A 25,276-nucleotide genomic window follows, 5' to 3' on the forward strand; every position below is an offset into this window, starting at 1 on the left:
AGACAGGTGTCGCACTAGAGCACTTGGCCTTGCCGACGTGTGATGCATTGCATGACTGATAAGCGCGACTTCGTCTCGTTCCGGCCTGGGTCAATTCCGATATTTTGAGTTAAGCGACATCCGACAATGCTGTTCTTTTTTTGCCCCAAAATGCCTCCAATTACCCTCCCAGTGAATGCGACCAAGGTAACGGTCCAGTTAATGACCAGTCCTCAGGGTGCGTCGGCCAGAGATGCAACCGATATCACCTGGGCTGGCAAGTAGGGGACTGCAGCTAATAATGGAACTAGTGTCGTTGCTAAAAACGATACCTAGACAGTGAATGTGAATAGAAACATGAAGCCTAGTATGGAAGTCATTCGTTGGCAGTAATGATTACTCTGTATTGATTTAAGTCTTGCAGTCTGTTTCGTATGTTACATCACTGTATTTTGAAATAGATCATTGTTTAAACTGTACAGTACTCTGCAATCGAGATTGCAATTTATTCCATGTTTAACGATGACCCAGCCAATTTAACATGTCAATCCTCTACTCCTAGGTTTTGGCGAGTGAACCATTGCACCCGCGTTTCCGTATATGTTATATACAAATGTGGCCTCGTTTGAACAAAATCTTAGCATTAATTCATTATATAGCCAGTAAATAAAAACATTGTTAAGAAAAAACAACGAGGTCATTTTCAGTGATGGACTGGCAGCCGAATATGGCATAGCATTGTCTGGCCTCGGATTTAAGATGTTTCCTCTTATCCGAGCTCACATCTCGAAAACTGACTCAACGACAACATTTGAACACTATCTCGGACCGGAGATGTATCGAACACCATCGGATTCAATTCTCAGTATATATTTCAAGTACTACAATGGCTCACAAGCGGCGGCGTCCAATCCTTGCTTGTGTCGAATGCCATCGGCGCAAGGTAAAATGCGACCGCAATTATCCGACATGTCTCCGATGTGAGAAGGCCGGCATGGGCCAAAGTTGTTCTTACCAAGTCTCTCCCACAATAAATACCGACGCTAAAAACATTTCGTCACTTGATGATTTAGAAGAGGATAGCTCTAGTGGTCAGCGTGCGCAATCTAAATCGACGAGAGAGAAAAAAGACGCATACAGGAGGAGGAAATCTCCAAATCAAGGCCGAACTGATGAAAATCAGCCCGAGAGCCTCAAAGATAACATCATGCAAATTGCATCATACGTGAAATCACCAGGGGCACGTCCGATATCCTCTGAGATGTACCTCGGTTTGGCGCATCCAAACGGCCCGGGTTGTCACATGGGTGTTTTGCAAGCAAAGCATAATGGCAATAACAATGATGAACAAAGCCACGCAGACTTAACATCTCGCTTGCCGGATCACGCCTTTAGAACTCGATACTATGGCCCTAGTTGCTTGACGGCAATGCTTCTACAGCGCCAGGAGCTATCGGACTTTGTTCGACGGCTTCTCCGACATATCTCATCTTCCAGCTCACGAAGGAAGCAAATGATTAGCTCATCGTTGAAGAAGAAGAGACCTGGAAAGAAAAACCGTGCTAGTCAGATATGGGAAAAAGAAGACTTGATATCCCTGTTGCCGTCTCGAGCGCGTGCCGACAGCTTGATTCAGACATATCTGGATGTTTTTGAGACGACTTATCGAGTATTTCACGTGCCGAACTTCCTCCGACGCTACAATGATTTTTGGAAATCCCCGACTGACACAGATGAATGTTTTATACTCCACATCTTACTCGCCATGGCTACAGTCAATGCTTTTGTTCACGACGGCCCGGAGAGGAATGATGAGGATCGACGAAAACAGGCCAAAAAAAGCATTCGAGCAGCAGAGAGCTGGTTACGTGTTCAAAGTCAGAAATGGGTTACATTGGATATATTTCAAATCCATGTGACTTTGTTCCACGCGAAGAAACTGAATTGGGTAGAGTTTAAAAGTTCCTGGGAGTCTATTGGCACACTGGTCCGACTATCAATGGCAGCTGGACTGCACCGTGACCCAACGTATTTAAGCCAGAAAATGCCCGTGTTTGAAGCTGAAATGCGTCGAAGATTGTGGTATACGATTTTGGAGTTGGAATTGCAAGAGGCCTGCGATCGAGGAATGCAGCCAATGCTTTCAGCTGATAACTGGGATTGCATGCCGCCATCTAACATTCATGATGAGGACATTGGCGAGATGACTATAGACTTACCACCGGAAAGGGACCTACATGAATACACTAGGACTTCCTTCTTATGCACGGCTCAGAAGCATCTTCCCTTACGCCTGGAAGTGCTCAATAAAAGCAACAGTCTGAAGAATGGCATTGATGTTGACTTGGCCCGAAAATATGTAGAGACGCTGCAGGGCCTGGTTGAAGGGTTGCCTAATTGGCCCGAGACTCCGTCATCAGCCGTGGCGAATGTCCTCTCCAGGTTAGTTCTTTATGAACAGCTGATGATACTTCAACAACCTTTTGCTATCAGTCAAGATACCGGGTTAGATCACCATCGAAGCTTCTATTTCAGAGCTACACAGCGACAAATGGCCATAGATGTTATGAGTCTTTACTCTTCATTACCCAGATCTGAAGCTCTTCAGATATTCACCATTAGAGGAGATAGCTTTCGTGCGGTGTTGGCTATGTGCTATGAGGCTGTCCAATCATCTGGAGCAATGAACTCTGAGCTATACAACCACGAAGCGGAAATCCATCTGTTGGAGGAAACCATGACTTTGTTTGCTGACAGAGTTCGAACTCTACACAAAGGATTCCAGCTATACTGGCTAGTTTCTGCGGCAGTCGGCTTGGTCAAAGTTCGTTATTCTAAGGTGCCAAACGACGATCTGGTCGCTGCAGAGACTGTTCTTGATGCTTTTACCCTCCTGGAGCAGATAAATCAATGTACAGGCACGAACAATCTCGATCACAACCATGGAATTGATCCTCGCCTTAACTCGATTGAAGTCACAGGCAATATGCAAGAGCATCAAGAAAGCCATACCATTTCGTCTGCTATTGATTTGTTCGACCCAGACACTTTCTTCGCTGGCCTTGTTGATATGGACTTCTCACCTGATTGGCTGTTGAGATTCGACGATCCATATTCTTGTCCTACCATAAACGATCTATAAGAAAGCACTGTAATGTAATATGTTGAGTATGTAGATGAATGATATTTCTATTGATATTCTATATGACATTGCTAAATGTTCACAACCGCTCTGTGAATTGATAATATAGCGTTACTCACAAGTCATCAGGTGCAAGCTTTGATAGCTTTCGTAATCTTGGCCCATATTTAATGAACAAAAATGGGACAGGAAGTAAGACCGCAGCTACAGCACCAATAATTGAGACAGATGGTCCAATGCCCAATGCGCTGACCATGGGTCTAGCTGCTAAAGGGAGACCAGCTGCCATTAAACTTCGGAGAAAAGTGACGGCGGCGGTCGCACTAGCTGCGTAGATTTTGTACACGTCAATAAGATAGTTGAGACACTGTTGGAAAATGCAGTTGAATCCAAAGCCGATGAATACCGCTGCCAGACAGGGTAAGATCCAGTGGTGGGGAGGCGCACCAGTCCAGGCAAACCAAAAAAGGCCAGTCACGAGGAATATACCGCCTAGTATCATAGGAGGAAGCCGTGCTTCTGGAACTGCTCTTCCATTCGCTGCTTTTGATATCCGGTTATAGCGAGACTGGTTATAATTGTTGATGCCGACGGCCGACACAACTCCGATTAACAGTCCCAGAAATGGTAGTGCTCCAACTACTGGGCCCCAGCCACGAGTCTGTTCAAATATAATAGGGAAGAGCTCAAGAGCTAAGTACATGACTCCGTAGACGAAGGCCGCATAGAAAGAAACACAGGTGACGATAGGCTCGGTGAATAACATTATGAGTGGTCGAGCAAGTTGTTTTGTTAAGATTGATCGAAAATCAAGTTTTAGGTGCTCGTGGGGGTGGTAGTATCGAGGCTCATTCGTTTCCTTCCGAAGCTGTTGTGCTTTCCTCTTGAGTAGCACCAATGGAAATACTTCGGGGAGACAAAAGAAAGCCAAGAGGAAAATGGTAAACCCCCAGATTGCCTGAATATACACAGTCCATCGCCAACCCAGGTGAGGATTTAATACAAGCGCTGCACCGATTACAGGACCCAGGGCTGGCCCTCCGTTTACTGCTATTGCGTACATACTGACTGCAGTTCCTCGCTGCTCTTTGCTCCACATATCCCCTAGTGCAGCAGTGACATTACTGATCGGGGCAGAGCCAAAGAACCCTGCAAAGAAGCGCGTAACAAACACTGACGCCGCGTCTTTACTGACGCCTGTAGCAATGAAGAAAAGAGCTTGGCAAAAGACGGCCGGCAAGATACTAACTCTGCGACCCCATATTTCTGATATGGGTGCCCAGATGATGGGACCAAGAACAAAGCCAAGTCTGAAATTATATTAGAATTTTACATCTGATGAGATCTCAGCAATACTCACAAGTATAGAGAGAGGTCAAGAATGACGACCTCATCGCTCACCCCAATATATTTCGCAATAGTCTTATCGGCAGGCGTTGTAATACTTGACCCGAGGCTGCCTAATAATGCAAGCATTCCTAGTTGAAATGTAACCCACCATCTGTAGGGATCGGTCCAGTTTTGGGGATTCAACGGGTCATTTGGTGCCCACTTAACAATATATGCTGGATCAAGTGGTACGGTTTCTTTCTTTTCTGCATCTGTTTGTGCGCCAACAATGGCTTTCGTTTTCGACCAGAAGTGTCCCATTTTATCCAATTTCTTCTTCATTCGGGTTTATGCGAAATCGGGTTTCGAGTTTCAATTGGTGCTCTATGAAGTCGATAGCGAAGTGAATCGGACAACCAGTTTGTTCAATATTTTGATAACAAACTATTAATACTCTCTTAATACTCTCGGCGCTAATTTTCAGACGACTCGATTCCCACGAGCGGGGGAAATATTTGCGTGACCAAATGTGTGGAATACATATTCGGAGTCGGCCGAAATTTAACTAAGGGGACTGTCGGCGCGTTCCTAGTTTTCTCTGAATTAGTTGAAGTTCATTGATTAGCCAGTCTCAAAATTGTTGGTGGGGATTCGGGATAGAACCCGTAGAAATCCAGTTGTCTCGGTCGAAATTTGACGCTGTTATCTCCGAGGAATAACGCTACGCATATCGGGACCGAACGAGCTGCACTCAAACGCAACCAATATTCTCATTCACTAATGTATTACCGGTGCCTTGATATAATTTACCTTAATTATAATGAACGTACACACTTATTGGGTTAATGACCGACTTTAAACCCAGGAGAAATTACAGAGATATCGGTCAAAGAATACATCTAGCGTGGTACAATAGTTGTTAAAAGAGTGGTAAGAACAATGGGTGCATATGGAGAGTGAGTCTGAATGCAAATCAGAGACACAAGAAAGTAAATTGAGGATTGCTACAAGCGGCAGCTCACGCTTTCATTTCATTAGATAATGTTAATCGCTGGAATTGTTCAAAACGTCTCTGTAGAAGTACCAGAATGGCGACACTCGAGAAGCCTGGTGAATCCCCTCTTTACATGCACCGAGCTGAGTTGTGTCGAGTGCTTCAAGAGGTATATGGATAAGATGATGGCCAAACTCCTGGTGATATAGGTCTGTAGCCGCGGATTAAAAATTAGTTCGTTGTGCTCTGGGACGTTTTGATTTGATTTCATTTTTTTTACAAGAACTATCTTCGTGTGGGTGCTACCCATCTCCTTAAGCCTCCCTATTATTTTTAAGTACATCTTTTTGAAGCTACTCGCCTACAAAGCTAGTCCTACAGTGTTCAGTGAATAGAGGCCGTGACACCGTTCTTCACTGTGGCGGCAGGCCTGATAGCTCGTCTGCTGTCTTTATTTCCAACGACAAAATGGTCGCGATAAAGGATTTTCTCAGTCAATGAATCTGGCGAGAAGACTTGAAGAGCTCCAACCGGGCCATCTTGAAGTGAGGCGCTTTATCGGCGACTTCACGTCTTGCTTTGGAGTCCCAGGGTCCGCCTGGCTCAACAACAGGTGATCTCACTGGCGCTTACCAGCTTATCAAACTGATTAAGGACTTTTGAATTATGGAAAACTGGGACCCTTGCTGAGCATGTGGAGAAGATCAAAATGTTATGTGTCGGAACGGGGTTGAAGTAGCATCCTTCATTGTTGCCGTGGTTTAGAATTTATTTTAATCATAGGCATTAAAATTTTAAATTCCAACTGACATAGAGAAATCGTTTCACTGAACCCTTAACTCCGTTGTACGAGGGCTTTTGGTATTAATCAATCATTTCATTAGATAGCTCTACCGCCCGGTTTCAACAGAATATTAACACGAGATCAAACGCGAATACCTTAGCTTTTAATAGCAAAGCATAGATTAGACAATAAGTAATCCGATCACCTATTATCTTCTATATGGATAATATTCAAAGACTGCGAATCCTGATCCCGGTCATTTCTACCCAAAATGCCGACCATAAAGCTGGACTGATCGGTAGCTGCCTGGTCGCTTAGTCTATCATCTTCGGCTGCAATATAATTAATCATATCCGGATGATGACCAGCGACAATCCATCCATTAAACGGTTCATCGAGTTTTTGGATAGAAAAGTCGCCCATTTGGCTTCCAACACGAACTGGGCCGTCGGTCGACATGATCTCGCGCGCTTGTTTGGTCAAGTCAGATTCTGGCTGCATAAGGACCAGGCATGTTCCGTGCTCGAATAAAACCCAGCTCTTTTCGTTGTTGTTAAGAAGTTTCCTCCATAAAGTGACGCGGGGATCAACTGCGGAGCCCGCCATGCTGATACCGAATAGATAACTTAGTAGTGGTTGTGCGTTCACTAGATTCTGGAGAGAATGCGATTCAGAGATTGCAAATTCGAAGTTTTTATACAGTTGAAAAAATTTGAATATGAAAAGTGAGAGTAAAATAAGAGGGGGATGAAGGCTAATAATAATAGTACCAGTAGATAGTTAGCTTAATTGAATACGAGCTCAAAGTGTAAGGTTGTCTCGCAATTGAGGCTCAGCTGAGCCACGTCATCAATTAGTTCCCGCTTGTCAATCACGCTATATGTTAATAACTAAAATAGCGAATTAGTTTTCTGCTTATTCATAACGAGGATTCAGCCTTGTCTAGTAGTAGATTTAGGGTACATAATCGTCCGGACAACTACGAGTTGCAGACCCCCAAACGCTCAGAAACGTGTTCAGGCAAGACAACGAGGCATAGAGGCAGGGAGAAAGCAAGGTGTATTAATACACATTCATATATATAGCTTCGATAATATAAAATGCTTTAGAAACATGCTTCACTTAATTAATACACTTATAACTTTTAGCAATCTTGTGACGTTGCTATAATATTATCAAATTTGGGAGATGTTGCCAATTTAGAAAACATTTCCAAGTTTAATAATGTGGTTTAATTTATTACATCTATAATAAGTGCGTTAAATATGACACCGCCGCAAAGATTCTCGTGACTTACAATTTAAAGTAGAGAAAGAATATAGTAAAATACCACTACTAGTATAATTAGTATTTTCTATATTAATATGATGTTTTTCAAGTGAAAGTTTGATCGAAAGGATAGACGCTAATACTGTATGTGACCGCCTGTACTGGTGTAACTTTTGTAAACTTGTAAGTTTGCACGAACCTTCGTGCCACCCTTGTGCCACGTTCCCTTAGTCGGAATATGCTCTCTTACACATGGATTTCTACTTTACCACCTCGTTATCACGGTAGTAGAATACAACTAGGTGCATTAAATTTTCAGGTCGTTGCGAACGAGGTCGAAGATTCTAGGGAAAATTATTTCAATGAGAGACGGCGTGGTCCAACAGCATTAATAGCAGCAGCTCGTGCTGGCTACAAAGATATGGTAAAACTTTTACTTGAAAATGACGCGGATGTTGACTGCATAACGGTGCTACCTATAGGTAGACTCACTGCCTTAAGCTCTGCAGCTGCGCATGGCCACAAAGAAGTTGTCCAATTGTTGTTAGACCATGGTACTAGTTCTTCTAATTATGAAAATGCCTTGTCGGCAGCCGTCAAGTATGATCATAAAGACGTCGTGCTGCTACTTCTTACTGAATACAGCCGATACGGGGAAGGGACAAACCCGATGTGGCGTGCAGCTGAGGATGGCAATCTATCTATGATTGAATTACTTCTTAGTAGAGGATTTGATGGCCGAAAAGCATTGGTAGAGGTTATTCGGTTTCATCATATAAACGTCGTTAAGTTTCTGCTGGAGGAGGGAACCGATCCAGATGTACCAAGTGTGCGCGAATGCGCTGTTGGCATGGCTATTAGCATTCGAAATGTGCATATGATCGAGCTTTTGCTACACCATGGGGCTCATATACATCCGGAGACCCTCAAATTTACCCGATGGCACGGTCCGAAAGAGATGGCTGAGTGGGCAGAGCGGTTTCCAGTCTTAAGTTATACCAGGTCGTCCATGTTTCCCATCCAAACACGCCCTTCTGGAATTAGTACTTTATTGCCAAATTTTCAGCTCTCTAATGCCGGCTAACCCATGTTTATATATCGCGGTGAACATCAATAGCGGGAGATAGGGATTCTTTGGACACTGTTGCAGATTCTCTACCGTTCAGAAGGTAAAAGGCAATATGGACACATAACAAGCCCCTTACAACCTCTTATATATATTTACACCTTCAAATATACTATTAAAAGCGCGTTCCTTTCTAATTAGAACATGATAAAGTAATATATAACTCTCTATCGAAACACGCACGCAGGTAGGCATTACATTGACGCTGACATTAATAAGCCCGTAATATTAATACATTTTAATATATTCCACATTAATATTTTGTAAGTAATATGCTTTATGATATAATTTCAAATATTACATAGATGTTTTAATTAATAACAGCATAGCTATTCTAACCCATATTTATAAAGAATACATCTTCTCAAAAAGATACATCTTGGCACACAATACATCACAAATTTAAATACGTATCCCATGCTAAGACGTAGAAATTAGATTCCAATATTACAGCCGCATTGAGAATGAAGACATACGAAATTCAAACATTGCGAAGACATTGCTGCAACCCTAAAACGGTAATAGCAACGTATTAAGCCGCATTAGAGTGGTAGCCTAGAACTCCCTTATTCCGCTATTGATACAGTTGGATTACATATTTAATGGTGCATGTTGTAAATCACTCTTTCCCTGATAGCATATATTCATCAGTAAAATGTCATCAATCCCCTCTTACAGTATAAACATGAAAGATATATCTCACACGCTGCATGTTGGGTCATACCAGGAGATGTTATTACAGATCCCTGGTACAGGGTGCCTTCATAATCATACTGGCATGCAATGAAAGTAGCATCTGGTTGCGAATAAACGCATCCAATGGTAAATTTACTCCGCCCCTTCCATTCATCAGCTTGAACTGTTATAATAGTGTCAGTTTCAAGGTCCACGTCATCTTCGTAGATAAGCGTTCCTTGAGAGCTGTATGTTTCAATCCCAGTTCTAAACTGATTGTCGGAATCTTGCACTCCGAAAGCAATAATTTGACACCAATTCCAGGATGATGGGATAGACAGTGAGGTTGTTGCAGTAAGGGATGGCGACGTAGTTGTCGTCATTGATGTCGCTGTCTTTGTTGTAGCAGTACGCAAACTGTCAACAAAATTCGTTATATTGACTTCTGGATTCGATAGTAGCGACGAAAAGGCTGCAGCATTTTGAATCACACTCTTGTATCCTTCTGTCACTGTTCCTTCAATCAGACTATCACCGCCGATAGTTGATGTGGTAGTAGTAGGGATTGCAGAGCAGGCACTAATTGTGTGACAAGAGGAAGTGAGTGTCGTCATCATGTGGGTGGATGCTGGGGTAATCAGGGTGCTTTTAATCCATTTAGTGCAGATATAAACCTCTTTTGGTTTGCAATCCTTGTTCTCTGATTGACATCCATCTCTAGTGCATATACCATTGGAACAATTAGTACCGCAACAGCTGACCTCTGTACATTTAGAGCCGGTACAGACGCAGTCAGAACAGTCTAGACCTATACATCCTCATAATATACAACTCAATCCGAGGCAAGTTCCAATGCCCTCATAATCATCCCCGGTGCAACCAAATTTCTGGCATGGAACTCGACATGCAATGGCCGTCAGTGCAACCGCTCCCGTAATATGACCCGATACAGGTTCCATCAATGCAACCTGATCCTTCACAACCGGTCAAAACACATAGCGGTCCTGTAAATTGACCATCGTGACAATCTGAGCCGGCGCTCTCCCGTGCGAAGGTGGGTTTGGGCCATCAGGATCATCCCAGTCTGACTCATCCCCGTCATCACAGTCAAGCAAACAAGGCATATCACAGAATATAGCATTTGTGGCCACGTCTAGATGTACAAGTTGGCCCAGGCGGCCCAATATGCCAGGTAACTGTTGGCAAATTGAAAGGGAACTTAGAAATACCGGTCGACCATGGCCACGGAGGAATTGAAAAATGCTTATGTTGGTAATAGGCAACCATGTTATCTTCAAATGGGTCCACAACTGACGCAAACTTACCTCAGAACCCACTACACAGGCTTCCTTGGCAGTCTGCGCCGCAATAATATTTTACAAACGGGAAAGACTTTTTTAGGGTAGAATAGCACATGTACCGCTCACCGGGAAAGGCTTCCGGCATCCATCCTTGGCATCCTAGATTGAGGCCTTTGATACAGGTATCAAACTCAACACCAATCAAGCGGCTTCAGACTGCCAACATTTTATTCTGGAGAAGTGAATTGTATAGCAGCTACTTTCCGTAGTTTCTTTGAAACTACTTCTGGATTCGAACTTCAAATGGTATTCTGCTCACATGTCTCAGCGGAATCCCTGCAATAGTTACATGGATTGATAGAATTGAGTGGATCTTCTGCATATTTTCCAAGAATATGCCCCTCATTGGGCATTTCTGCATGTTCATGCTGCCATGAAATGTGCTTCTCACCGGTCCATGAAAAGTTTTAGGGAGGGGAAAAGGGGCCAAATTATCAACTAACCTATAGATCGAAAGAGGGCGGGATAAGGCTTCGTTTCTTTTTGTTTCTCTACTTTTTTATAATGCTTGTCACGATAAATATAACTATACAGTCTTCTGAATACAGTAGGCCCCTGAAAAAGTGCAATTTTCTAATCTGATATTCCCATATACCGCACTGAGCGACAAGTTGCGTTTACCTTGTTAAAGTTACTCCAATTTTGCTAGCGGCATACTATAAAAAATGTCTATATTTCAGTAGCTCTCGTTATACTCGGAATGATCGCATGCTTGGATGCCTTTCCAATGAATGATTCTCATTATTCGGAGAGCCAAAATCAGCCAACAAGCAACTTGGAGCAACTACAAAGTCTTTAAAAGGGGACAAATAAAACCGTAACATTCAGAGCAGCTTCTTTAACTCATACCGAAAGGCAATATATCAAGGCTTTGTGGAAGCTGAAGCCGCAGTAAGCCCTTGTTATTGAGAAAAGGTGCAAAGTTATTGACTTTCCGAAGCCAACGCTTACCATTGTCTACAACAGGCATACGTAGGGTATGCTCGTCTAGGTCACCTATAAAATCTCATGAAGACCGAGACGCAACCTGTGGTCTGGTCCCAAGGCGGACCGCTGGCCCTTGAAACGGTTTTTTAGGCTTATTACTCTTAATTTTACTTGCCTCGGGACAATCTACAATTGGCAATTAAAAATATGAAAACAGTAGTTAGTCAGTGCAGCCAGGGTTGACACCTCAGACAGTTTTCCTAAACCATCATTGCTAACGAACTTTAGGTCGATTCAATAAACTTCTGCAAGCGCTACAACAAGATAACTACGTAGTCGACGTGATGTGTGGCGATTTCTGGCTAGAGTTTGATCGTGTGGAAAGCGATCTGAACTCACACGAGGACGTTGTCTATTGTAAGTCCTATCCAGTTGCACTTCGTTTTAAAAACATACAACTTGATATCGGAAAGAATGAATTCTCTAAAGAAATTAATGCCTGATCGCGATCAGGATACTATAAGGACACGCGTAGTCCTGAGGATGGGGGTGGTTATGACCTCAAACTTCTGGCCAACGAAACGGCCTGCACAGAAGCTCCCAGTACAAAAAAGGCATATGCATATTAACATGAGCTCACTGGGCGTGATCATCTCGTGTTTTGTATTGAAAATTTAGATTACGCTGGGTACCATCCATTGAGTGATATGAAGGATGTGGACTACGACACATTTGAGAGTGTAAATATAGAGCATGCTTTCACAGACATTAATACATGAGATGACCCATTCAAAAAATATCCTTGGTGCCCTGGCTGCTAGTAACGACGATTATCATATGAACTATCTAATTAGATATGCTAACAATAAGCCTAGTGGACTTTACATATTCGAAAGATGTAAACCCCCCTAAGGCATACCGTTTGCAAGGTATTCTGGCCCTTTGAATTTCTCACCAGAGTATACACACTACATTTCTGTGTTGATTGTCTTCTAGCAATGTATCTCAATCTGTGCGATTGGAGAGAGTTCGAATGCTCTAAGTATGATCCTCTATTTCAGACGCAAGATGGACACTGGAAAATGCTTGGGTATGAGAGTGCTCTATGATGGAGGGGTAACTGGAATCGAATAGCAGGTGGCTTGTTAAAACGATTGACTCCGTTATCATGGTCATCGTAAATTCTAACTGAAGCAAAAGCAACTACATTAATACTGAGATAACTAAAAGCTGAAAAATTCTGAATTCGATAGACTCTTAGGATTATTTCAAGAAGCCATAAGACTTCGGCTAGCTTTTTATATTGAAGAGGGATCGACTTCTACTATAGATTGATTACCTCGAGTACGGTTTGATAGCTATTAATAGCTCGTTTGCTTGGTTAGCTTTTCATTACCTTATGCGTTAATTTCCTCAATTTACCATCTCCGACACCGCAAACACAACTTTGCGGTTAGAGTAGAAGGCTAGAACAATAGCAATAGACGAGGACGACGGAGCTAGAAACTGATACATTACTTGGCGGTTACTTGCTCGACTAAATTTTCACGGGTGCACTAGGAGTCCGAGTATGCACATGGGCTGTATTCCTTTTGTGCTTAGTAAAAGGTCCACCATACTTTTATTGCTTATGTCGCTGTGAGGGTAATGTACGTTATATGCAGAAATGCAGCGCCGCACACGGCGTATACCAACATTATTACATAAAAACAGTGCTATATGGATACAAAACATATTTGTACTGTACTATGTAAACTAGTCCCGCTTATCACATATATATGTGTGTTAAGTATGGTGATTGCGACTTGTTTGGACAAATCATATTCAGTTTAAGATCGCGAGCAGAAACCGAGTACCCAAATTATACACGTATTTATTTCCTACAAATCAAATCTCATTTGGCATGTGGTCCAAAAGTGATTCAACCTGCATTAACCCCAACAGCAGCGTTTAACATGTAGCCATCATTGGTTGGTAGGGTTTATTTAAGTTCCGAATCCCTCAGCCTAGTGACAACTATTTAGCTTTATTACTTATTCCGCCGGCCTAATTAGCCCGGTGCTCCTATGATCATACTAGCCAGGGATTTCAGTATACCACGTTAGGGTTCATGAAAATGGTGTCGCTGGAATAAGGCAAGGACAAACCCTTCGAGTGCGAGAAGACTTTACCCATGCGACAAGTACTCTTTTATTGAAAAACATACTATACCCCATGTGTATTATACCAAGGATATTGTTTGACTACATATTGTTCATATATTGAGTTGCTTGCTTGGTTGTCTCGTGCATGTCAGTAGTTGGTCTATTCGACTTGTTGATTCTCTTAATTTTACAGCTTGTTTCGTATTACGAAAGAAATACTTGAATAAACCTTTACATTAGCTGCATCAATACTGCCTTCCAGGATTCTGACGTGTTCAATTCTTTTCATCCAAGCATGTCGCATTATACACTATACCAGCATTCAATAGATGCTGGAGGAGCCATCGGCGGAACCTACAGCATCACGCGTTACTTGCCTAAGGTAGTATCTCTTAGTGATACATGGGTCTATCCCAACAATGAATTGATGTACTCTGTAATAACACGGTGACACGACCGTGCCAAAAGTTGTCAAAAGCACACGAGGGAATTCTCACATGCATATATATATATGGGTATCAGCTACCTACCTACATGAATGATCATCAATTGATATTTGTTCAACTGTGTCTTCTATGGGCTTTTGACCTTTACCGCATCTTGTTTATGAATTATCGTTGTGCATTGTTTTCTTAAATTGACTCCAATGTTGGCTATCACAGCTCTTGTATATGGCCTCTTCTTAGGTCGAACTCTTGCCCATTCTGTAAAAAGATGGACCAACGGTGGCTTAGCTACGGGGAAAACAGACCCGAATGTTGTCGCTGACTGCGATTACTGGGCTAATGTTATAGAATCTGGCGACACCTGTGAGTCTTTGGAGTCACACTTTGGCCTAACAGCTGCGCAGTTAGCCACATGGGTAACTATTCACCCAATACAGTACCTGGATACACATTCAAATAACTTCCATTACTATTCAAACAGAACCCATTATTGTCAGGTAATTGCACATTGAATATAGGTTGGTCGTATTGTGTCGACGCACCATACACCACAACTATATTGAGAATATCGAGCCCATCTCCAGCGACGGCTGCTTCTAAAATTATGGTGCCTACTACTTTTGTCACATCAACTACAAGTACTGCGGACCATGCGCCGTCGCCGACTCAAACTGGCCTGATTTCCTCTTGCAACGCTTACTATCTTGTTAAACCAGGTGATACCTGTTATGGCATACAGTCGCAATTTGGAAATTTCACCCTGGCTCAGTTCTACACATGGAATCCGTACGTCTCCATACTCTTATTGTTATCAATCCTTCATTAATTTTCTCTCGCTATTCAGGGCAGTCAAAACGGATTGTTCGGATTTAGAGGCAGGATATTATGCTTGCATTGGAATCTCCTTAGGACAATCAACTACTAGCGTCATAACGACTGCCACGGCGACTTCCACTTCAACATCAGGCCCCATCCCAACGCAAACTGGAATTACAAACAAATGTATGTTCAATAGCTCTCTCAACTTAACGGAATGCGTGGGTTTTAGCATTACGTTGCTAACGAATCAATTGGATGTAGGTGACAAGTACTATCAGGTCGTGTCTGGCGATACTTGTGCAGGTATTGCCAGTAATTATGATATCTCCCTGAGCCAATTCTATGATTGGAACCCAGCTGTTGGCAACAGCTGCACAGACCTTCTTGCAGGTTATTATGTATGTGTAGGGGTTGTTGGTATGTCTCTCCAAAAGCGAAGCAAAAGAAGAAAGAGAAATGCAGAGGACAAAGAAAGAACGAGAAAGAAGTCAAAGCATGAAAAAAGACAAACATAAGTTACCTCTGACAGTTATTTCATAGGACAACCTACTTATTCTCAAACAATGACGACAGCAACTGCAACCTCCGCCGGGCCATTGCCGACGCAGTCGGGGATCATATCCAGCTGCACGTCTTATTATCAAGCCAAGACCGGCGACACATGCAGCTCTATCGTGACTGGTCACTATTCGTATTTGACAGTTGACGAATTCGAAAAGTGGAATCCAGCAGTAGGGACCAACTGCGGTAATCTATTGCCTGGTTACTACTATTGCGTTGCTACTAGCTCCGTTGAACCGGAACCTGGAACGATCAAAACATGCACGTCGTACCACTTGGTCGTCAGTGGAGATACTTGTTATAGTATTGAGCAGAAATTCGGCATCAGTACCGCAAATTTTCAATCCTGGAATCCTGGCGTGGGTAGTTCATGTTCGTCATTGTGGGCTGGGTACTACGTCTGCGTTGGGGTATGATAGGGCAAAGGCAAGCGAATTGAATACATCAATATTGATATAGTGCCGATATTCACGTTGAAGTCTACTTACCAATAATGTTACTGTATTTCAAAAATTCGATTTAAAAATAGTGCTAGATAATGTTGTGTTGTTAATCTTCATTATAATACTGATCATTTATTATTTATTCATAGCAATCGATAACATCACAAGTGCTATACCCAGCCATAGGCTATGACAGGCCGAGTTAGTAGGCGCTAGGGGTTTTAGGACTGACTCAGGTCCTGTCTTCCTTCCTTAAGCCCAAATAAGGGATACAAAGACCGTCTGGAGCTTATTATCCTTCCAACTTAGTCTTCCTCGCTTCTAACGCCTGTCATCCCCTAAAAAACAGAGACTCATACTGCTGCAGTGCAGAGACCCTTTTTCCTAACCACCCCCTTCGCCGGGAATTATCGCTTTTAAGCACCTTTCTCCCTAGCACCCCGATTGATCTGATTTTTAGCCTCCACTCCCAAAGACTTACAGAAAATCGACTCAAATTTCACCACAGCAATACCTCAAATTTATAAAATCATCAATGCGATTAGATTAGTTAAGATTAAGGTTATACTTAGTATTTATGTTGCTGTTCTATGAGATTTTATTAAATTATATTCACTGCATAAATTAATAATAAAGTATTAGTATTTAATTTATTTTTAGTAGTACCTATAATTTATACAAACTTTAACTCGTTGATGTAATGAAAACTTAAAATATACTGGCATAATCCCATACCTACAGACATATCAGGGTTAGTAGCCCCAGGCAGGTCACTCCCCTCGGCCGTTGGATTGGTAACAACATTGAATTTGGTGTTTCCAGCTTCCTTCAGCAACACCAACATGTTGTAAATGCCCCTAGTGTCACTACTCTATTCTGTCAGACTGTTAGCTACATGTACATAATAACTCCACTACCCTGCTGCTACCGTGCTATTCAACCAAAGAAATACTGTCGAGTCTGCGAGACCTTCCTGCCTAATTAGGCCCCGTCGGCGGCGCCTTATATAGCGTTACCTCTTACCATGGTGCGCTGCTACTAGTCTTACCTTTTAGCATCAAGGGTAACCATTTAATATTGCATGGTATTAGTCTCTATTGCTATGAAAACTAAGCTTGAGAAAAGAAATCTATTATACAAGTGTGTTTGCCTATGGCCTAAGGCTATTATCGGAGATAACACCTAACTAAACTATCACATTACCTTCTTCTTTAAGTACCTATCTTTAAACAGTAATATTATTACATCTTCAATTTGAACACAATAAATTATTTTTTAAATAAGCTTTAAAAACTTGTTGTTATTTGTGTTATAAGAACTTGTTGTGTGGACTGTTGTGAAAAGTGTCCGGCTTCATTGGTTCTGCGGGATGCAACACATTTTAGGGCAGTGCAGAAGGATATAATTGGTAGTTGAATAGTATGGTAGACTTGGCAGACGCCTGTACTTTTCCCAAAACAGTAAAATCTGCCCTCACACGGCCTGGCTCCTCGTATTCATGGTTATCATCAGACAAAAGGGGTCCAAACATAAGTAGCCACAATTTCTTGACAGGTTCAATGGCGATCTTATTTCCATTGTCTCTTTTGAAATGTTTTGGAGTCTTCAAAGGCGGAAAAATGCATCAGATAATTCGGACACTTTTCCAGAGGTTAATCCTCTTCTTTATCTGGGGTTGGATGTTCATCGTGGTAGGTCCTGTGGTATTAGCGACTTCTGGAACGGTGAGCTTCGAAGGCTCCCCAGCCTTCGCCTCACAGCGGCCATGTGTACAGGACGACTGTTTTGGCAGTGATACTTTGGGAAACCCTTACTTACTCGCGAGTGATATTGGTTGCGAGACAAATCCCGTGGAAAACGAATGTTTTTGCCGACCAGACTTGCAGGAAGGTGCGAAGTCATATCTGAGCAGTTGTGTGTATAGCGCTTGTAACCAAATGACGCTGGATGTAAACAGCGCCATCAAGATCTATACCGACTACTGCACTAACAACGGTTTCACTGCCGCAACCACCAGCAGTCCAGCATCTACGACTTCAGGTACGCGATATTCTCCCGCTACCATGACTGTGACGGTAGTGCAGACGGTTTCCGTCGCTGGAGCGCCGCGTTTGCTGCCTACCATACTCCACCTAGCCGCTCAGGTCACGTCATATGTTAGATATTGATTAAGGTATATAGAACCTACAACTACCACATCAACATCATATCTCTCTTCAACCCAGCTTCCCACTAGCCAAACAACATCTCATACATTCATAGGCCAGACCACCCAATCACCCACAACTACCATTATAACTATGGCTAGTGGTAGCTCGAACTCGAGCTCGGGCTCCAGCAATGGTAACGGTCTTGACGTTGGAGGAATAGTGGGCATAGTGGTGGGCATTCTAGGATTTCTCGCAACAGCTGTCGGATCATGGTTCTCATACAAGGCCTTGAAGAATAAGAAGACTTCGTCAGCAAACATACCATGATTTGTAGCTGGAATTAATTTTGAGGAGGAAGTCCCCTGACCACAAGTCTTGTTGGTAAAGACGTACCTAAACAGCCAACACACTCTGCATATTAATAGGACTAAGCAACACATATGTAGATGGTTGTATAAGCCAGTATATACAACAAGCAAAGTCAACCAAGTTGTGAAATCAAGTGAGCGTGTAGCTAGAGCCAATAAGAATTAGCTGTGAGTTGTATTGTTCTATAGCATGGTCTAACAGCCGTCAATCGTATTTGAAAACCAGACACCACACCGTTAATTGCGGTTCCTCTGAGACCCAGTGAGGTAGAACAAGGCCAGTTGGGATTTCTTTCTTGAAGATAATCGGAGTAAATGAAAGAATGATATCAATCAGCTCTCTTCGGAGTTTTTGAATTAGTTGTTGATAGACTACTCCGTTGGCTTTTTCTTTGTCTTTCGAACGGTGATTATCACCTCCAAATCTATGGTCAGAAGGCACGATGGGAGCTAGAGGGTATTTGGAATCGGGGGTTCTTCGTGGTAGGAAGTAGCTAGGAGGTTTTTTTTAGCTTTCATCAGCAGCCTTCATGAATGCTTTACGTTATAATAAAGTCTGTATATGTGCACGCCTCTAAGCTACTGGAATGGGGAAAGATCTTTTAACTTAATAGGCGTAAGAAACCTTGCATATTGAAATCATGAGCTTGTCCTCTGGAGAAGTGATAGTGGCTGGTCAGCAGAGTATCTAATTCTATTAACTGCTCAAGACAACCATTTCATGAGCCTTAATCAGAAATAGATGGCTTGTTGTCTACTCCTAACCGTACAGGAATCTTCAGTGGCAAAGATACAGCATGAAAGAATACCATTAATACTACCCATGTTTCACACAAAACGAATACGATCTGGAAAAACATTACTGGTATGGATTAACCACATTTCTTCGCCGACAACTATGTCATCGACTCTGATAATGGCTTCGATGCACATTCCCATGCTCAGTGCATACCACTGTGTGACAACTGAGTTCCCCACCAGAGCTTAACGCTGGTGTAACAAGGTGTGATTCAGTCTAGTGATGTGGGTTTGAGTCAGTGGCGAAAATATGTGAATAAAAAAGAGTATTATCGACTCTGGAACTTTTTGGCAGAGTCAAAATCAATCCATCGCCACCGCTGGGCTATGAGAGCTCCGTGACGGTAGTATTGACATCGCCTCCGGATGTGATCCTCACATTGACTTGGCAAGGTTTGGTTTTATCTACGTGAACATCATCAATCGCCCGTTTAAGTAGCATCCTCCCGCTTTCGTTATCCTGTAATTGAGTTGGGACAGCTATAAGTTCAAACGCGAATATCGCGTCCCGAAGACGGGCTAGATGAAACGGAAGAAGGTAGTAAGGAAACCCCAAGCCAGTTAGTTCGGGAGATAGATTCACTAGCTCGTAGCGGATGGAGTTGAAGATGAGGAAGTCGTTTGGTATAGCCATTAGGTGGTTTCACACGTGGACTGGATATTTGATAGAACTAAATGTTATCCGGTAACCATGTGTATGCCAGTCAATATCTAAATACTTTACACTACATGTGATTACTCCAATTTATATTAAATGAACTTGGTAGTTCCATCATAAGACAATCAGTTACAAGGCGTAGCGGAAGGATGGACCGTAGTTTTCAAAAGCGGCGGTGCTAGTCTCGTCTGCCTCACGCTGCTTGCGCTCAAGATTCTTGTTATCCCAGGCAAGCAGGAAGCGAAGAGTGAAAGCGAGGATGGCGGTGAAAAACATAAAAGCGGCACAGACAGACTGACCCTTGATATAGCGCGGCCCTTCCGAGGTTGGATAGATACGCGACGACAACACAGAGCCGCACTGGCCGACGACGTTGATGAGCACGAGACCGGCACCACGTCTGGTGTCGGAGCCTTGATTATCTACAGAACGTTAGTCTGGTATATTGGGAGAGGGATGAAGCATACGTACTCAAGGTCCAAGCAATAATGTTGGGGATGGTGGAGAAAACGCCAGCCGAGGCGAGAAATACAGCAAAGTATCGGACTCCGACGGTTGTGACAGTAGCCAGAACGACATAACCAATGCCGCCAACAATAGAGGTGGCAAAGAGCATCAAGCCACGCTGCTGAGTCCTGTCGGCGATGTACGTGGTGATCAGCGCGAAGAGGAAGGCCACGAAATAAGGTGGGGCGCTGAGACCCTGGGCGTTGATGCTGCTGTATCCCATGGCACTCAGAATCGTGGGCAGGTAGACGGGCAAACTGGCATAGCTGACATTGGCTCCAAAGTACATCAACTGGCAGAGTTAGTCAGGCATTTTCATTTGGAGCCAACTTCGATCGGAGAAATAGAGACGGACATACGGCAACGAACCAGGCCTTGTAGTCTATCAATATGTATAGAAATTCTGTCAGATTCAAGCCGCCAATGCGAACCGCGGGCTCTGTGCCAACCTGACGCATGGAACGGGATTTGACAATCTCTCTCTCCTCGGCATTCAGAAAGCGCGCCTTGTCGGGCGAGTCGGGGATGAGTAAAAAGGCAAGCGGGCTCATGATAACGGTAGCTAGACCTTCAACCAAAAACAGCAGGCGCCAGGTTTCCAGATGCGAGTGGCCATTAGTGATTCCATATGCAAGTGCACCAGCAAAAGTCGATGCTAGAGGCGCGGCAGAGGCAAAGAGACCGCATCGAAAACCAACCTCATTCCTCAGGTAGAAGAAAGACAAGAGGTACATAATACCAGGTCTGAGAGCAGTTCAGCGGAGAATTAACTCGGCCTATATCCAGAAAACTTACGCATAAGCGGCTTCAAAGGCACCTAGCAGAAAGCGGATAGCCATCATCCCTCCCCAGCTCTGGGCAGCGGCCTGCATCGTACCTAAGAGGCCCCTGGTTTCGTTAAATTATATAAGGTATTTTCTCTCAGAATTGCGAGTACGAACCACCCAAAAACGACAATAGCACCAACCAAATGAGGCGGAAAGATCTTCCAGAAAATGATGCAGAATTCAAAGATGATGTACGTAATGTAGAAGATGGTGGAGAACCATGCATACTGACTACTCGTCAGATTCAGCGCCTTGCCCATGCCGGCCACCTCGGCGTTGCCAATATTTCCACGGTCCAGGAATGCCAACATATACAAGACGAAAAACAAGGGCATCATGTGTAAGTCGAGCTTCCTGCGGACGCGGGCATTGGCCAAGTCATTTTGGTCGACAAGCGTTCTAGTGGTGGCCTCCGTCTGCCCAAGACCTTTCTCCAAGACGGCTTCGTCCATTGTCGTTGAGATACAAGTCGGCAGTAATACAAGACTGCCTAGATGTGACCACAATACGCAGTGTTTTTTTGACGAACTGTGTTTCCCAAGAGCAAGCTAGAGAAGTTCTCGACAGTTGCGACACCTCCAGACTCAGCCCAACGAAAACTTATATTGACTACGGTGTCGAATACGTTGAATTATCATGGAGAGGCGGATTAATTTCGTTTCCTTGGTGTTTATAATTGTGTTCCTTAGTGCTTATAAATATCGTGCTTTCCTGGCCTGATTCAATACAAATTAGGGAAGTGGGACCGGACTAACTGATTAAAGAGATGCTTTGGGATACTGGACAAACAAATTACATCTGTTTCTTCAGTCATAAAGTCTGATTGGTGCTACTCTCAATCGTATATTGCTATAGTTGTATAGTTCTAGTGAAAAAAAGGGTCTCAATTCGCTTATGCTGGTGTCATGTATAGCAAATTCTCGTAATTGCAACAGTATTAGGCATAGCAAAACCATACAAAGCTCACGACAATTGTGAAAAAACAGACTCGCACGAGGTAATTGTTCTGTGTGCCGATACTATTAGTACGTAGATCACTACGGAAGTTGGCTGCGCCACCCGAGCCCACCCGGGATTTCTGGGCCCACAGTAGGAGTTCATGTTTCACTTGCAGTCTTTGTGTTGGTAGACATCTATCCTCCATGCATAGTACACAAAAGATAGAGCAAATACTGCCAGAGAAGTCCCGCTGAGTGAGAAACGTATTATCCAGGAAATGTCAGTCTGGAAGCACTACTCAAACAATATCATGGTGTTAGGGAGTGCCTACGTAGAATTTCCAAGATCAATAGGCTGAGCAACTGGTTTCTTCAAGATGGAGCAGTCGTTATTCAGGCGGGTTGATGATGAAACTGATTTTAAGATGAACTGAGAGATAGGGAGTAGAAACCCCTTATATCGTTTGGAAATCTCTAGTCCCCAGTAATGCCCAGATATGCCGGTTAATAATAAACCGTATACATACTCGCCGTTCAAACAACTGTAGCTTACTCCTAGGTACATCCGGATATGGTTGAAGTCAATGACTTGCACTTGGTTGCCACAGAACCTCACATATTAGCTGAGATACAGCAGACAAATCTATCACAGGGGGAGCAATATAGAAAAGGAAATTCAACTGAACCTCATTCTACGAAAATAGAAAGTGATCTTTGTAATATAAATCCCAAGTTTGCACGACACAATGCAAATGGTAGCCAAAGCTGAGAAAAGCCGTAAATATTTTCTATATTCCCTAGTGCTCATAAGTTTCGTGGATGAATATCGTCGTAGCTTTGAACCTTACTCCAATACGAGAGCCAAAATACCAAGACTTGTGTGATAATATTAGACCAAGTTAGATGGACTAGTGCCCGAGGCTGTGCTATCATTTGACAGCGAAGTGTTTGGTTTTCTATGCCAAAACCTAGATCGTTAAAATAGAAATATAGAATATACAATGTCAGAATAGTTCCTGTTTGGTAATTTTACCTAGCACAAAGCCTCATGTCCATTATTTTGAGAAGAAGGCTATTCTTGAATGTGATGATGGCTACTTGTTGGGATTGCGTTATAGGTAATCGCGCTGTAATTTCGTTAGTCAGGGTCATAGGCAGCCTATTATGATATTTTAATTTCCTTCTCCATTGATGAATAGATCAAAAAGGACGTGTAGTCCTGGACAATACTCGATTGACTGTAAGGCTTGAAAGACCAGAAATAATTTGTACATGGCCATATAACGTAGCGCGCTCGGCATGAGGCGTTAATTGCGCGAATACGATGTCACGCTGTCAATTACGAGTCTAGGCTGTGTTAGTCACCACGTGTTGCAAGGAAGGAGCCTCCAAGAGGCAAATACGATCTCAGTCTAAAGTAAATACCAATCAGGCCGAACTTGCCGTTGATTATTTACGGATATAAGGAGAATACGGGAATGATCAACAACACTGCGCCATATTTTCCGCCCGATTAGCTCCGCTGGTGCAACTTCTTGGCTTCTTTTCAGCTCGGGTTGATATCGTCGGTGTTTTAGACGCAAAATGAAGTTAAGCTAGATCCAAACTTAATTAAGATAGCCTAGACAAAAGCCTCATTTAAGATATAATTTGATCTAAAATCAACACTTCATACCTATTCATACCGGCCTACTTTCAGTGCTAGGACACGAATCTTTTCTATGTACTATTCTTGTTACTTTGATTTTCTATGAAATAGTTACACACAGTATGAGATGGCTAGCAAGCATTTCAACCTTCCTCGGAGCGGTTTCGTTTGCCTCTGCGGTGGTGGACGATCCAGCCAAAGACGCGACCCCATATATGGACTCCTTCCCACTGTTTCGAAGCTCCAACATGGCCAACCCCGATAAGCTGTCAAGTGGGGTTGGTTTTCATTCATTCAGGATTCCGGCCGTGGTGAGAACCAGTACTGGACGCATTCTGGCCTTTTCTGAAGGCCGGCGATGGAGTAATCTGGATTACGGCGACATCAATCTTGTCTACAAAAGAACTAAAACAACAACCAATAATGGTGTTGCAATACAGGATTGGGAATCGTTGCGTGAAGTTGTAGGAGCTGGCCAAGGGACCTGGGGCAATCCGACTCCAGTAGTCGATGGTGAATTCATTTATCTCTTCATGTCATGGAATGCAGCGGGCTACAGTCAAAATGGTCAACTACTTGCTGACGGAACTAGCACCAAGAAGATTAACACTAGTTGGGAAGGCCGTCGTCATCTATATCTGACCAAGAGTACTGATGATGGAAACACCTGGTCAACTCCGGAAGATGTCACACTTTCTCTCACGCCAAATAACTGGGCGTGGGACGCAGTTGGCCCAGGAATTGGCATCAAGACTACGACTGGAGAGCTTGTTGTGCCAGCTCAACGCCGCAATATCATTGGCCGAGGGCCCCCAGGAAACCGAACTTGGTCAATGCAAGAACTCAGCGATGGTGGCTCAGAATCGACTATCTGCCAAACCCCAGACGGGAACCTCTATCGTAACGACCGTCCGGGAAAGGCTGGTTATCGTTCCGTCGCTCGTGGGACGTTGAGCAGCTTTGGAAAATTCGCAACCGACATCGGTCTCCCCGATCCAGCATGTGAAGGTTCAGTCATGCTATATAATCTTGCCTCATCTGCTGGACCTGCGCGAGTAATATTCTTGAACTCTGCCAGTCAAGACAGTCGACGGAATATGCGCGTCAGGATCAGCTATGACTCAGACACAAGGAAGTTCGACTATGGCCGCAAGCTTAGCGACGCTGCAGTATCTGGAGTTGGGAACGAAGGCGGCTACTCAAGCATGACCAAAACACAGGACGCAAAGATTGGTGCCTTGGTAGAAACCGATTTCTACAATGCGAAAGGAGGAGCAGACTCGCATAGAGCAATATTGTGGAGACGCTTCAATCTCTCTTGGATCCTCAATGGCCCGAACAACTAAGGCTATCAATTCTTGCCGATTGTATTATGTTCCTCAT

General features: G+C 43.4%; 10 protein-coding genes across 10 annotated transcripts; 6 read left to right on the forward strand and 4 right to left on the reverse strand.

The window, feature by feature from the left end:
- Nucleotides 1–1,376: 1,376 nt before the first annotated feature.
- BGW36DRAFT_387098 (uncharacterized protein) lies at nt 1,377–3,158 on the forward strand. Its single transcript, XM_046217070.1, has one exon. The coding sequence runs from the start codon at nt 1,409–1,411 to the stop codon at nt 3,119–3,121; it is 1,713 nt and encodes a 570-aa protein (XP_046068148.1). The 5' UTR covers nt 1,377–1,408; the 3' UTR covers nt 3,122–3,158.
- A 78-nt stretch (nt 3,159–3,236) lies between these two features.
- Nucleotides 3,237–4,771, reverse strand: BGW36DRAFT_431378 (major facilitator superfamily domain-containing protein; the record flags this gene model as incomplete). Its single annotated transcript, XM_046220974.1, has 2 exons — nt 3,237–4,431; nt 4,482–4,771. 2 exons carry the CDS (start codon nt 4,769–4,771, stop codon nt 3,237–3,239), a joined length of 1,485 nt encoding a protein of 494 aa, XP_046068149.1.
- A 429-nt stretch (nt 4,772–5,200) lies between these two features.
- BGW36DRAFT_387101 (uncharacterized protein) lies at nt 5,201–5,664 on the forward strand. Its single transcript, XM_046217071.1, has one exon. It carries the CDS (start codon nt 5,492–5,494, stop codon nt 5,651–5,653), a length of 162 nt encoding a protein of 53 aa, XP_046068150.1. The 5' UTR covers nt 5,201–5,491; the 3' UTR covers nt 5,654–5,664.
- A 475-nt stretch (nt 5,665–6,139) lies between these two features.
- On the reverse strand, nt 6,140–7,079 carry BGW36DRAFT_464706 (uncharacterized protein). The gene has a single exon (XM_046222264.1). It carries the CDS (start codon nt 6,832–6,834, stop codon nt 6,430–6,432), a length of 405 nt encoding a protein of 134 aa, XP_046068151.1. The 5' UTR covers nt 6,835–7,079; the 3' UTR covers nt 6,140–6,429.
- Nucleotides 7,080–7,735: 656 nt separating this feature from the next.
- BGW36DRAFT_431380 (ankyrin repeat-containing domain protein) lies at nt 7,736–8,581 on the forward strand (the record flags this gene model as incomplete). Its single annotated transcript, XM_046220975.1, has 1 exon — nt 7,736–8,581. The coding sequence occupies one exon, from the start codon at nt 7,736–7,738 to the stop codon at nt 8,579–8,581; it is 846 nt and encodes a 281-aa protein (XP_046068152.1).
- A 661-nt stretch (nt 8,582–9,242) lies between these two features.
- On the reverse strand, nt 9,243–9,912 carry BGW36DRAFT_431381 (uncharacterized protein; the record flags this gene model as incomplete). Its single annotated transcript, XM_046220976.1, has 2 exons — nt 9,243–9,253; nt 9,327–9,912. The coding sequence occupies 2 exons, from the start codon at nt 9,910–9,912 to the stop codon at nt 9,243–9,245; spliced, it is 597 nt and encodes a 198-aa protein (XP_046068153.1).
- A 4,464-nt stretch (nt 9,913–14,376) lies between these two features.
- Nucleotides 14,377–15,972, forward strand: BGW36DRAFT_304311 (LysM domain protein; the record flags this gene model as incomplete). The annotated part of the gene is made up of 5 exons (XM_046211956.1): nt 14,377–14,592; nt 14,658–14,962; nt 15,021–15,178; nt 15,257–15,482; nt 15,525–15,972. 5 exons carry the CDS (start codon nt 14,377–14,379, stop codon nt 15,970–15,972), a joined length of 1,353 nt encoding a protein of 450 aa, XP_046068154.1.
- Nucleotides 15,973–17,618: 1,646 nt separating this feature from the next.
- BGW36DRAFT_431383 (uncharacterized protein) lies at nt 17,619–18,476 on the forward strand (the record flags this gene model as incomplete). Its single annotated transcript, XM_046220977.1, has 2 exons — nt 17,619–18,108; nt 18,181–18,476. 2 exons carry the CDS (start codon nt 17,619–17,621, stop codon nt 18,474–18,476), a joined length of 786 nt encoding a protein of 261 aa, XP_046068155.1.
- Nucleotides 18,477–20,048: 1,572 nt separating this feature from the next.
- BGW36DRAFT_326720 (major facilitator superfamily domain-containing protein) lies at nt 20,049–21,790 on the reverse strand. The gene is made up of 5 exons (XM_046212739.1): nt 21,422–21,790; nt 21,276–21,368; nt 20,840–21,224; nt 20,445–20,772; nt 20,049–20,395 (listed from the first exon to the last, which is right to left on the reverse strand). Exons 1-5 carry the CDS (start codon nt 21,757–21,759, stop codon nt 20,103–20,105), a joined length of 1,437 nt encoding a protein of 478 aa, XP_046068156.1. The 5' UTR covers nt 21,760–21,790; the 3' UTR covers nt 20,049–20,102.
- Nucleotides 21,791–24,015: 2,225 nt separating this feature from the next.
- On the forward strand, nt 24,016–25,239 carry BGW36DRAFT_410649 (glycoside hydrolase family 33 protein; the record flags this gene model as incomplete). Its single annotated transcript, XM_046219148.1, has 1 exon — nt 24,016–25,239. The coding sequence occupies one exon, from the start codon at nt 24,016–24,018 to the stop codon at nt 25,237–25,239; it is 1,224 nt and encodes a 407-aa protein (XP_046068157.1).
- Nucleotides 25,240–25,276: the final 37 nt, after the last annotated feature.

The sequence above is a fragment of the Talaromyces proteolyticus genome, assembly GCF_021365285.1.
Source record: "Talaromyces proteolyticus strain PMI_201 chromosome Unknown BGW36scaffold_11, whole genome shotgun sequence".
Lineage (NCBI taxonomy): Eukaryota > Fungi > Ascomycota > Eurotiomycetes > Eurotiales > Trichocomaceae > Talaromyces > Talaromyces proteolyticus.

Coding starts and splice junctions, on each gene's coding strand:
- BGW36DRAFT_326720 (XM_046212739.1), bottom strand. CDS start 21,759: ATGGACGAAGCCGTCTTGGAGAAAGGTCTTGGGCAGACGGAGGCCACC. Junction 21,225..21,275: donor GCCTTTGAAGCCGCTTATGC/GTAAGTTTTCTG, acceptor AACTGCTCTCAG/ACCTGGTATTATGTACCTCT. Junction 20,773..20,839: donor ACAAGGCCTGGTTCGTTGCC/GTATGTCCGTCT, acceptor TAACTCTGCCAG/TTGATGTACTTTGGAGCCAA.
- BGW36DRAFT_464706 (XM_046222264.1), bottom strand. CDS start 6,834: ATGGCGGGCTCCGCAGTTGATCCCCGCGTCACTTTATGGAGGAAACTT.
- BGW36DRAFT_387098 (XM_046217070.1), top strand. CDS start 1,409: ATGCTTCTACAGCGCCAGGAGCTATCGGACTTTGTTCGACGGCTTCTC.
- BGW36DRAFT_387101 (XM_046217071.1), top strand. CDS start 5,492: ATGTTAATCGCTGGAATTGTTCAAAACGTCTCTGTAGAAGTACCAGAA.